General features: G+C 41.1%; 1 protein-coding gene across 1 annotated transcript in view; it reads left to right on the top strand.

Moving 5' to 3' along the window:
- Positions 1-11,047: 11,047 nt before the first annotated feature.
- Positions 11,048-13,322, top strand: part of PAAF1 (proteasomal ATPase associated factor 1) — an 82,222-nt gene continuing 79,947 nt past the window's right edge. The window contains exon 1 of the mRNA XM_007941039.1: positions 11,048-11,177. Within this exon, the coding sequence (XP_007939230.1) occupies positions 11,048-11,177 (130 nt within the window). The remainder of the gene's footprint in view (positions 11,178-13,322) is intronic.

The raw sequence follows: 13,322 nt of genomic DNA, 5'->3' as shown, positions 1-13,322 counted from the left end.
GTTATTCACTGCTATTGAGTAGGCTCCTAACTCTTGGCGACTTCATGCACACTGGAACGGAATGCTCCCCAGTCCTGCACCATTCCCACAATTGGTTGTGGACCAAACCCTTAGGATCCATAGGGTTTTCATTGGCTGATTTCCAGAAGAAGATGGTCAGGCCTTTCTTCACTTCAAAAGACAACTGGTAGAGAAAGACAGCTGTCAGGAGCAAGGAATCGCTCCCATTTCCTCTGCTGCTTTAAGTCCCTGCTGGAGTCCCAGAGTTCTCTCCAGAGGGAGAGTCTAAGGTTTCAACCTGGACTCATTCCAGTTCCCTTTGAATTGCTAAAGTCAGCAACCCAACGACTTGGTCTGGCAACTTTACTGGAGGGAGAGTAAAAGGAGTATCTTCTTACTCATATAGTAAAACACATTATAGTGCAACTTTATACTGAATAGAAGGTTAAGTTCCTAGCCAGAGATTTTGATGGGAAGAGCCAAGTCATGAGTCTGCCCTAGGACAGAGGCACACCCAGCCAAGAATGCTCTCCACTTGTCCATGGCAGCAAGCCTGTCTGCAGAGGTGCCCCAAAGCTGCCAGAGCTAGGTGTAGATTCTATAGACAGGCATAGACCACCTTAAACTATAGCTCCCTGGCACTGGGCTGCAGACTAATTAAAACATACCAGTCTAGATCACTGTGGGCAACTTGCACTTACTAATTTCCTTTTTGAAAAGTAAAGCAATAGTAAATGTGCTTACTGTGTAAAGTACAGTATTAGGTACTTGATGCTTATGAGAAAACAAGGCAGAGGAGAGCATAGCCTTCAGTACAAGATACACTTCAAGTCTGAGGATTAGATGAGCTAATAAATGTATCACAGAATAGTCTGGCACACAATAATAGTGATGATGATGATGGTAGTTATCAATCACTGAATGCTTACATACTATTCATCTACATTAACTAATTCTTCTCAACAACCTTATGAGGAAGGCATTATACTGTTTTCACAGATGAGGTAACTTGCCAAAAGGCACACAGCTAGTAAGTGGTATAGCTGGGATTTGAAATCAGTGTATCAGAGGCATTGAGAGTACAGACTCTGAACTGGACTGCCTGGGTTAAATAGTCAATAAATATTAGCTGTAACAGTTCAATAAATGTTAATAATTTTAATAATAGCTGTTATTTAGGGATTTTTAGTTAGAAAATCAAAAGGGAAGAACACGCTTGGCACAAGCTGAAAGAACTGAAGAAAAAATTTAAGCCTCAAGTTGCAATGTTGAAAGATTTGATGAGCAAAATATTGAACGATGCAGGAAACATCAAAAGAAGATGGAAGGAATACACAGTCACTGTACCAAAAAGAATTGGTCGATGTTCATCCATTTCAGGAGGTGGCATATGTTCAAGAACCAATGGTATCAAAGGAAGAAGTGGAAGCTGCACTGAAGGAAGTGGTGAAAAACAAGGCTCCAGGAAATGATGGAATACCCATTGAGAAGTTGCAACAAATGGATGCTGCACTGGAGGCACTCACTTGGCTATGCTAAGAGATTTGGAAAACAGCTACCTAGCCACCTGACTAGAAGAGATCCATATATACCCATTCCAAAGAAAGGTCATCCCACAGAATGTGGAAATTATTGAACAATGTCATCAATATCACTCGCAAGTGAAATCTTACTGATGATAATTCAAAAAGGGTTGCAGCAGGAGCATATTGACAGAGAACTTCCAGAAATGCAAGCTGGATTCAGAAAAGGACATGGAATGAGGGATATCACTGCTGATGTCAGATAGATCTTGGCTCAAAGCAAAGAAAACCAGAAAGATACTTACTTGTGTTTTATTGACTATGCAAAAGCATTTGATTGTGTGGATCATAACAAATTATGGATAACATTAAGAAGAATGGGAATTCCAGAACACTTAATTGTACTCGTGAGGAACCTGTACACAGATCAGGAGACTGTTGTTCAAACAGAACAAGGGGACACTGCATGGTTTAAAATCAAGAGGGGAGTGCATCAGGATTGTATCCTTTCACCATACTTATTCAATCTGTACGCTGAGCAAATAATCCAAGAAGCTGGACTATATGAAGAAGAATGTGGCATCAGGATTGGAGGAAGACTCATTAACAACGAGAACAAAAATCCTCACAACTGGACCAATAAGGAGCATCACAATAAATGGAGGAAAAATTGAAGTTGTCAAAGACTTCATATTACTTGGTTGTACAATCAACACCAATGAAAGCAGTAGTCAAGATATCAGATGGCGTATAGCACTAGGCAAATTGGCTGCGTGCTGAAGAGCAAAGATATCTCCTTGAAGACTAAGTTGCACCTGACACAAGCCATGGTATTTTCAATCACCTCATATACATGTAAAAGCTGGACAATGAATAAGGAACACCAAAGAAGAGTTGATGCTTTTGAGTTGTGGTGTTGGTGAAGAGTGCTGAAAGTGCCATGGACTGCTAAAAGAACTAACAGATCTGTCCTGGAGGAAGGGCAGCCGGAATGCTCCTTGGAAATGAGAATGGCCAGACTTCGTCTCACCTTCTTTGGTCATGTTGTGAGAAGGAACTATTCCCTGCAGAAGGATATCATGCTTGGTAAAGTGGAGGGTCAACAGAAAAGGGGGAGGCCCTCAACAAGATGGATCGACACAGTGGCTACAATGATGGGCTCAAGTATAGCAAGGATTGTGGAGCTGGTCCAGGATTGGGCAGTGTTTCGTTCGGCTGTACTCCAACTATGAGTTGGAGATGACTTGATGGCACCTAACAACAACAAAAACAACAACATTTAGGGATTATCCCCCTTTACTTAAGGAAACAGGCTTGGGTGGTGATACAATCCCCTTTGCCTGAAGGAAGTGTCTCAGTTACCTAGTTCTGTTCTAACAGAAATACAAGTGGGTAGCTTAAAAGAAGAGAAATTTTATTTTCTGATGTTTCAGAAGGCTATTGTTATTGTTGCTACTACGTGCTGTTAAGTCAGTTTCAACTCATAGTGACCCTATGTAAAACAGAGTGAAACACTTCCAGCCACTGTGTTGATCCATTTCATTGAGGGTCTTCCTCTTTTTTTGCTGACCCTTGATACCAAGCATGATATCCTTCTCCAGGGACTGGTCCCTCTTGTGCAAAATACGTGACACAGGGAGAACAATATGGAACAAAACTCAAAATCATAAAAAAAAAAAGGGGGGGGGGCAGGTTTGCTGGTCTGATAGAGCCCTGAGACTATGGCCCCTAGCTGCCCTTCAGATCTGGAATTGAACCCACTCCTGTGGCTTCCAGACAAACAAAAGACAGGCATATGAGCTGAACATTTGCATTAGGCAGATACACTCCTTGGAGAGATCAATCATGGGAGAAGGGCTGTGGATGCACAAGGAGTCAGCTTGGGGGCCAGGAGTGCATGGGAGGGAAGGACACAGGGAAGAGGTGGCTATGGGGAGGAAGTGGGAAGGGAGCTGTTGCACTGTGGGAGATTGCAGTCAATGTCATGAGACAAAGTGTATGTGAACTGCTGTATGGTAGATGAATTTGCTCTGTAAACTTTCACCCAAATCACAATAAAATTAAAAAAAAAATAACACGTGACATGGAATCTCACCATCCTTGTTTTTAAGGAACATTCTGGCTGTTATTTTTCCAAGACAGATTTGTTCGTTCCTCTGGCAGTTGGTGGTATATTCAGTAGTCTTCACCAACACTGTAATTCAAAGGCATCAATTCTTCTTCGATCTTCCTGATTCATTGTCTAGCTTTTGCATTCATGAGGTGACTGAAAATAACAGGCGTTGGGTCACGTGCACCTTAGTCCTCAAGGTGACATCTTTGCTTTTTAACACTTTAAACAGACAGGTCTTTTGCAGCAGATTTGCCCAATGCAATGCATCATTTAGTTTCTTGACTGCTGCTATCATGGGCGATGATGAAAATAAAATCCTTGATAACTTAAATATTTCCTCTATTTATGATGATGTTGCTTACTGGTCCCATTGTGAGGATTTTTTTTTTTTTCCTTTATGTTCTTTTTGTTGAAGTGTAATCTATACTAAGACTGTATCTTTGGTCTTTATCAGTAAGTGCTTTAAGTCCTCTTCATTTTCAGTTGTGTCATCTGCAATATCACAGGTTGTTAATGAGTCTTCCTTACAAAAAACCAAACCAAACTCACTGCCATCGTGTCAGTTTGACTCATAGCAACCCCTCCTTGGGTTTCTGAGGCAGTATCTGTATGGAAGTAGGTTGCCCAGTCTTCCTTCCGAGGAATGGCTGGTGGGTTTGTACTGCCAGCTTTCTGGTTAGCAGTCAAATGCCTTAGGCACTACACCACCAGAAAATACCAGGGGTTGGGTCAGGTGCAATTTAATCTTTAATCTTTGCTCCTCAGCACTTGAAAGAGGTCTTTTGCACTAGATTTGCCCAGTGCAGTACAATGTCTGATTTCTTGACTGCTGCTTCCATTGGTGTTGATTGTGGATCCAAGTAATATGAAATCTTTGACAACTTCAATCTTTTCTCCATTTATTGTGATGCTGCTTATTGATCCAGTTGTGAGGATTTTCATTTTCTTTATGTTGAGGTGTAATCCACACTGCAGACTGTAGTCTTTAATCTTCATCAATAAGTGCTTCAAGTCATCTTCATTTTCAGCAAGCAAGTTTGTGTAATTTCCATATCACAGGTTGTTAATGAGTCTTCCTCCAGTCCAGATGCTTGGCTCTTCTTCATATAGTCCAGCTTCTTGGATTATTTGCTCAGCACACAGATTGAATAAGTATAGTGAAAGGACACAACCTTGACACACACCATTTCTGATTTTAAACCATGCAATATCCCCTTATTCTGAGCAAATGACAGCCTCCTGGTCTATGTGCAGGTTCCTCATGAGCACAATTAAATGTTCTGGAATTCCCATTCTTCCAATGTTGTCCATAATTTGATACCCATAATTTGTTATGATCCACATAATGAAATGTCTTTGCAGAGTCAATAAAACACAGATGATCATCTTTCTGGTATTCTGTATGTTCAGCCAAGATCCATCTGACATTGGCAATGGTATTCCTCATTCCATGTGCTCTTCTGAATCAGGCTTGAATTTATGGCAGTTCCCTCTCAATATACTGCTGCAACCATTGCTTTTGAATTATTTCCAGCAAAATTTTACTTGCATGTGATATTAATGATATTGTTCAATCATTTCTGCATTCTGTTAGATCACTTTTCTTTGGAATGGGCACAAATATGGATTTCTTTCAGTTGGTCAGCCAGGTAGCTGTCTTCCAAATTTCTTGGCATAGACAGAGTTTCCAGCATTGTATCTATTTGTTTAAACATCTCATTTGGTATTCCATCAATTCCTGGAGTCTTGTTTTTCTCCCAATGCCTTCAAGGCATCTTGGATTTCTTCCTTCAGTGCCATCAGTTCTTGATATGCTTCCTCCTGAAATGCTTGAACATCAATCATTGTTTTTGGCATAATGATTCTGTGTATTCTTCCTTCAATCTTCTTTTGATGCTTCCTGTATCATTCAATATTTTACCCATAGAATCCTTCAGTATTTCAACTCTAGAGTTGAATTTTTATTATAAGGAAATATGCAAAAACATGCAATTTAGAAAAATCAAAAGGGAAGGAAACACTCAGCATTTCTGAAGCTAAAAGAATTGAAGAAAACATTCAAGCCTCAGGCTACAAGTCTGAATTCAGGGTGTTACTCCAGGGGGTGAGTCCTTCCTTATCTATTACAGCTTCTAGAAGCTGCCAGCAATCCTTGGTGTTCCTGGGCTTGTAGATATATCTGTTTTCATCACCTGTCTTCTTCTTCCTTGTGTGTATGTCTCTGTGTTTACTCTGCTCTTTGTATAACTCAGAAGTGATTAGGTTTAGGACCACCCTACTCAATTACCTAATTAAGAAAACCCTGTTTCCAGAAAGGATCACATCCATAGGTATAGGGTCCAGTACTTCAATACATATATCTGTGGGACCACAATTCAATCCACAACAAAGGCATTCTTTGGCTCACTTAGTGGTAGTTAGTTGTTAAAATATGAATTCTAATTTTGCTTCTATTTAATTGCTCCAGAAGCCATTCTTCCTGCTAAGGATGTCCTTCCATTCTTCTTCTCTATTACCACACCATGACCTATTATCTCTACTTTATTTACACAAGTTAACACATAGACATATTCCTGTTATAAGAGATTTTAACATATAATCAAATATCCTTATTGATGGACATTGTGATAATTTATTCACCATTATAAACAGTGCTGCTGTGAACATTATAATACATGTATCTTGTAAAAATATATTTAGGATTTCTAAGAGAATTACTGTTTATCTAAAATATGTAGATACCACCAAAATTGCCCTCTCAAGGCTTTATGAATTCATCATGCTTTCAATAGCGTGAATGTGCCTATTCCCATCCCCACCAATAATGGTCATTATATATACTTTTAATTTCTGCTGATAGTTGTTAGCTGCTGTGGAGTTGATTCAGAATCATGGTGATCCTGTGTGTGTCACAGAATTGTGTTCTACAGCTTTTGGAAGCAGATTGCCCGGGCTGTCTACTGAGTCACCTCTGGGTGCGTACTTAATGACAACCTTTTGGCTAGTGGTCAAGTGCTTAACCATTTGCACCACCAAGAGTAAAATCAACTAATTGTTTTTTAAATCTGCATCTCTCTGATTTTGTTGAGTGAAATATATTTTCCTGTATTTTGGGAGCATAATTAACTTTGTATACTTTTCTATTGGGCTGTTTGCCTTTTCTAACTGATTTCTAGGTACTGTTTATTCAGATAGCAATCTTTTGTGTTTTATGTTACAAATAGGTATGTCTACTTAATTTCTAAAAGTTTAACTCAACTCCCTGCTTCCTCTTTGAGAACTTTGCTGACTGCTCCTGTCACACTGCTTGCTCCCTGATTACTCACAGCACTGAGCACGCAACACATGACTCCACAAAGATTCATCTTTTTATCTGTGTATCTAATCTATAGTTATTCAAACAAAAGAAAAATCTTCATAACTGGACCAATAAGCAACATCTTGATAAACAAAGAAAATATTGAAGTTGTCAAGGAGTTCATTTTACTTGGATCCACAATCAACACCCATGAAAATAGTCAAGAAACCAAATGATGTATTGCATTGGGCAAAAGAACTTTTGTATTAAAAAAGCAAAGATGTCACTTTGAGGACTACAGTGTGCCTGACCCAAGCCATATTTCCAATTGCCTCATATGTACGCAAAAGCCGGGCAATTAGTAAGATTAAAGAACTGATGCCTTTGAATTATGGTGTTGGTGAAGAATGTTGAATATACTACGATCTGCCAGAAGAACAAACAAATCTGTTTTGGAAGAAGTACAGCCAGAATGCTTCGTAGAAGTGAAGATGGCAAGTCTTCATCTTACGTACTTCAGACATGTTATCAGGAGGGGCCCATTCCTGGACATCATATTTGGTAAAGTAGAGGGTCAGCAAGCAAGAGAAAGAAAACTGAGTGACTGTCACAGGCTCCAACAATGAGATCCAGCATAGCAATGATTGTGAGGATAATGCAGGGCTAGGCAGTGTTCTGTTGTACACATGATCATTATGAATTGAAACCGACTTGACAGACATCCAATAACAATCCCTTATCTATTCAGCTTAAAAGCTGAAATAGGATTTTATTGTTCTTTAACCTGCTCCTTCTATTTTCTCTTCTCCTTCTTTGTCTTTTCCCTAAACACCAATACTAGGGCTCAAAATGGATTATAAAGCCTGCTATGCTTCAGATTTGGACTTTTAATATATAAGAGCTCAAGAAATGTTTGTTACTGTTGATAATATGAACACATGGCCCCTTTACAGTTCAGCTTCTGCAAGGGTCACTGCACCCACCCCCCATGTCATATAGAATTAGATAGGAAGTCACAGAATGGGTACAGTAGTCCTATGAAAGAAAAAAGAAAAGTGATGGCAACTCTTATGAATTGGCAAACACCATCCCCTAAAAGGAAGCATCATTCAGCCACAGAAATTATTGTCAAGTTGGAATACAAGCTTTAGGTTGACAGGTTTTCCATTTTGTAAAAGCTGAAAATCTCTATCTTAAGGTTAAATATAATTGTTAAATGTTAGGTCACCATTGCGTCTGTTGGATTGGGAGTACATGGAGGTCACACCTTGCATCTGATTACTTTAACAGAGCATGGCATATACCAGGTACCCAATGTTTGCTAAAGAAAAATTTTCCCTGTTTGCTTTCTTCCTCCCATTAGACTGAAACATCCAGAACAACTAATGAAAGATACAGGCTAATTCACTGTCAATAATTAGTTTTTCCAGTGTTGTTTAATATTCTTTCTCTCCAACTAGACTCTAACTAACATGAAGGCAAAGATCATGTTATTATCACATTAGTTTCTAACACAATGCCTGGCATCTGGGAAGATCTCAGAAATATTTGCTGTTGTTGAACCAATGACTGAATAAATGAAGACATAATCAAGCAACAATTTACCTTTAGGTTGTAAATTTACTTTTAAAATTAAAATGTCCGTGTAATCCGTTCAGTACTTGGCAACTGACCCAACCCCTTGTTTCACATGGTAAAACAGGTAGAATAGTATGGGTGAGGCTGTATGGGATCTGACCATGAAAACATGATCGCTCTTTATAACAGCCTGACTTAACCCAAGTCCCAAAGACTGTTCCCAAACTTTATACCTTCTGGCCCATACGTCCAATGTTTAGGATTTCTTCCTCCCATGATTGCTCTGGGTGCTAGTTTCTACAGGGCCTTTCTCTGGGAATAAGTGGTGGGAACTGGCTTGCTCTTTCTTTCTTTGCAGCTCCTCCCGCCGCTTTGCCTGCTGTTCACTCATGCAGTCCCTGAAGGCCTGCACCTGTGGCTGGCACTGCCGCCAGTCCTGGTGCTGGGCCATGCACTCCTGCACAGCATAGTGGGAGGCAGCACAGCCAGAGCGGGAAATTAGCTGGTCCAGTGGGTCTTCTTCCTCATTTTCCTTTACTTGTCGGGCCCATGTATGGCCTTGAGGGACAGAGGTTGACATCTTGGGGAGTCTCTAGAACATTAAGACAGGCAAGGTTAGAGCAGGGACATGGTATATGAAGTTCCTCTATTATAAATAACACTGACCAAATAGCACTGTTATAGCCTGTTTATATGTCCATGGACTGCCAAAAGAAAGTACAAATCTGTCCTGGAGGAAGTGCAGCCAGAATGCTCCTTGGAAGCAAGAATGGCCAGACTTCGTCTCACCTATTTTGGTCATGTTGTAAGAAGGGACCATTCCCTGGAGAAGGATGTCGTGCTTGGTAGGGTGGAGGGTCGACAAAAGAGGGGGAGGCCTTCAACGAGATGGATTGACACGGTGGCTGCGATGATGGGCTCAAGTATAGCAGGGATTGTGGGGCTGGCGCGGGATCGGGCAGTGTTTCATTCTGCTGTGCATGGGGTCGCTATGAGTCGGAAACGACTTGACAGCACTTAACAACAACAAAGTTTGGGAACACAGAGGAGAGGTATATAATCCTGACAAGAGTAGGAATAAGCAGGAAAGGCTTCCTGGGGAAAGTAATTTCTATACTGAGATTTGAAGGAAAATAGCAATTAGCCTATAGTGCCTAAGGCACTTGACTGCTAACCAGAAAGCTAGTGGTTCAAACCCACCAGCCACTCCTTGGAAGGAAGGTTGGGCAATGTACTTCCGTAGTGATAACCCCTCGGAAACCCAAACGGGTCACTATGAGTCAGGTCTGACTTGAGGGCACATTAACAGCAGTTAGCCAGAGATAGGGAGAAGAATATTCCTGGCCAAAGGAAGTACAAGCCCAGGCTGGAGGTTGGAGGCAGAATTTGACACATGAAAAGTTCAGCATTACTCAAGTATATAGTATGAGAACAGGACAACAAATGAAACTGGAGAGACAAGAAAGTGTATGATCATGACAAGGCCTTGTAGGTCATGTTAAGGAGTCTGACTTTTATCCTGAGGGCAAAGGGGAAGCCATGAGAATTTAAGCACTGTATGGCCCTACATAAAACTTACTTGCTTTGGAAGGCAGTATAACCTAAGTGGAGTGGGCGGAAATGGCCTTTGAAAATTGACTTAGATTGGAAATTTTGCTTTGTCACTGACTCATTGGGTGACCTTGGGAAAGTCACTTAATAATCTCTCTTGAAAAAAACAAGTAATATCTACCTCATAAGATTGGGAGGCTAGAACTTTCAAAGAGATCAATAAATGATAATTCCTATTGTTCATTTTTCTCTTTAAATACACCGTGAGCTCTTTAAAGGCAAGAGGCAAACTTAACAGTAAGCATGGCAGAAAGGAAAGTACCCTGGAACCTAAGCCTAGAGATCTGTGGTCAACTAAAGACATTACACCTTACTATGCAATCTTTTTAGTTTCTTAGTGTGGATTAATATAATGAGGGCAATAGTAGTTCAGTGGTAGAATTCTCATCTTCCATAAGGGGGACCCTGTTGATTTCCAGCCAACACACCTTAAGTGCAGGCACTATTCATGTCAGTGAAGGCTTGAACGTTTCTGTGATGTAGAACAAATATCAAAGGAGTTCTAAACTAAGAGAGCCTAGGAAGAAAGGCCTGGTGATCTACTTCTAAAAATCAGCCAGTGAAAACCCTATGATCACAAAGCTCCAATCCTGTTGTGCATAGGGTCACCATGACTCAGGCCAACTCCTTGGCAGTTAAGGACTACAAGAGCAGTATGATAATGAATGCAAAGTGGATGGGCTACACAATAGGGGTTCAGTAACTGCTCTTATGCTTTTTCCCCATTACACCCACCACTACATCCTGGCTTCAGTTTCCCTAAGAGTAAAGTGAGGAAGATCAGGCAGGTGGTCGGCAGGTGGATCAAGGAGGCCGGCCTGGAACAGAAAGGCATAGGAATGAACGGGAAAGCAGCTAACTCCCGGTAGTCAGGTCATCTGCGGCTCCTCGCCCACCTTAAAAAAAAAAAAAAAAAAAAAACGCATGCGCGCGTACGGTGCCGAACGCCGTAGGAAACACCGTCACGCCTACTCACGCAAAGATACTGCACGCCGCGCTCACTCGAAAGGCGAGAGAAGTGAAGTGGAATGTGTGCTCCTGCGCAGCGACGCCGGTTTGGCAGCGGAGGCTATGATGGCAGTTGTAGCTTTTCAGTCTCTATGAACCGGCCCTTGCATGGGAAGGGCGTGCGCAGGAGTGGTCGTCACTAGTGGGAGAACCCACCGCACAGTTTCGTTGGGGACTTCTTTGTAGAACCCTCCCTTTGCCCTCGCCACCGCCCCTTTAGGGACTCACTTCCGGGAAAGAGTGGGGTAGACGGAAGAGGCGGCCTGCTGGAGGCGGGGCCAAGATGGCGGCGCCTTTGAGGATTCAGAGCGACTGGGAACAAACCCTCAGGTGACTCAAGGCCCGGAACCCGGGAGGAGGAGGCGGGTAGCGAGTGTTGCCTTTGCATTAAGAGAGCCGTGCCCCGTCCAGGATATTCAGTTTTTGAGGGAATTTTAGGAAACGGTCTAGAAAAAGACAAGTCTCAAATCCACATAGTCATTGTATTATATTCTCTGAAGAGTTATTCTAAGAGCAAGAGAAGAGATACGCATCGAGTGACCCTAACGTCAGAACTAGGATCAATGAGTTGGAAAACGACAAGAAAACTGGGAGGCAGGAAGACTCTTGGCCCAGTAGTCACTTAGCAAATAGTTACTGGTCATCAATTATTTACAAAAATCCCAGTACCCACCACCATATATGTGTTTGAGTGATGATGTTGAAAATCTTTGTATCCTCCTCAGTGCCTAGCATATTGTTCGGCATATTGGACAGTTTTCTTCAGGAAATAATGCAGCATGTTCCATGACCAAGCCCTGTACTAGATGCTCTGTAGAGTTCATAGGTGTATTCTGAATTTTAAGACTTGTTTTTGCCTTGAAGAAGCTGACAACGTAATTGGGAACACACAGGAAACCATTAAACATAAATTATTTGATCATCCACTGTTCTAGGGTACCAGAATGAGTACTGCAATGCAGTACATGGCAACTTTTGTCTCAGGAAGCTGACAACTTAATTTGGGATGCGTATCAAACCATTTCATTCATTTAACAAGTATTGATTGCCTGTAGTGTGACAGCTGTTACTATAGGCACCAGGATGGGAATAGCAGTGCAATAAATGGCAACTATTATTACTACTAAGGATTTTTCAAGTTGAAACAGTGGTGAAGATGAATAGCATACTACCTTAAAAAAAAAAAAAAAAAAACTTACACTTTACTGGAGGGTTAAAATAAATGCAGAGTACTGACTACAGCACTGAGTGTGTGACTCGCAATAAAGGAAGAACCCTAACATTTATTGAGTCCTACTTGATACTGCCTTGGAAACCCAAGAACGGGTCTCTATGAGTCACGTCTGACTCGACGACACACAACAACAACAACAAAGCTATGAGAGAATGCATGATCAAAATCAGGAAGTAACTTGCCCGAGATCATCTAGCTAATAAGCTATAGAGGCTTGTGTCAGCCTAGATTTTTCTTGAAGGCCTAAGCCCATTTCACTACTCCCTAAAAGTTTTTAGGGTGAAGACATCAGGATTTAAATGCTTGAGGAGGTGCACTCTGAAGCATGTAAAAAGGCAGTATGAGGTGGTAGAAAGAAGGCAGACCTTATTGTGTACTAGCACCAAGTTCCAGGTTCATAGCTAGGGAACCTTGGGAAGTCATGTCTCTGAGCTTTAACATGGGAGTAATAAAAGATATTTTGTTCAGTTGTGAAGTTTAATGATGTGTGCAAGGCACCTGATACAGGGTTTGGCTTACTATAAACCTAGTAAATATCTATATATAAAATAACTTTGACTTTCAAAGCTGCACAGCAATAATAGTAATTAACTCCCTATCAGTGGACGTGTTTGAACATTCATTTAACCAACTAATGTATCTAGTCATTGAATACTTAATCCACAAATATTTCTTTAACAAGTAAAGTTCAGTTGTCCTAGAATAAAATATACCTAGATAGGAGGTTTTACTAGATCATGTCTAGGTGTTATGGCCAACCTGGAAACTATGACTTTTTCTTCCCTTGCACCATTGGCATCCTTTCCAGCTTTGAGTAAGCCTAACTAGGCTTTTGTCTCTTTATAGGAAGGATGAAGGGGAAGCCTGGCTGAGCTGTCATCCCCCAGGTAATGTTCATAAATCTGTATGCCCTCCCTTTAGAGAAGGATTTACTAATCCTAAAAGAGAGCTTCGTAC

The sequence above is a fragment of the Orycteropus afer genome, unplaced genomic scaffold, assembly GCF_000298275.1.
Source record: "Orycteropus afer afer isolate SDZICR_OR568_19922 unplaced genomic scaffold, OryAfe1.0 scaffold00074, whole genome shotgun sequence".
Taxonomy (NCBI): Eukaryota; Metazoa; Chordata; class Mammalia; order Tubulidentata; family Orycteropodidae; genus Orycteropus; species Orycteropus afer.
Note: the sequence above shows the minus strand (reverse complement) of the source record. Positions and strands in the feature narration are given on the sequence as shown.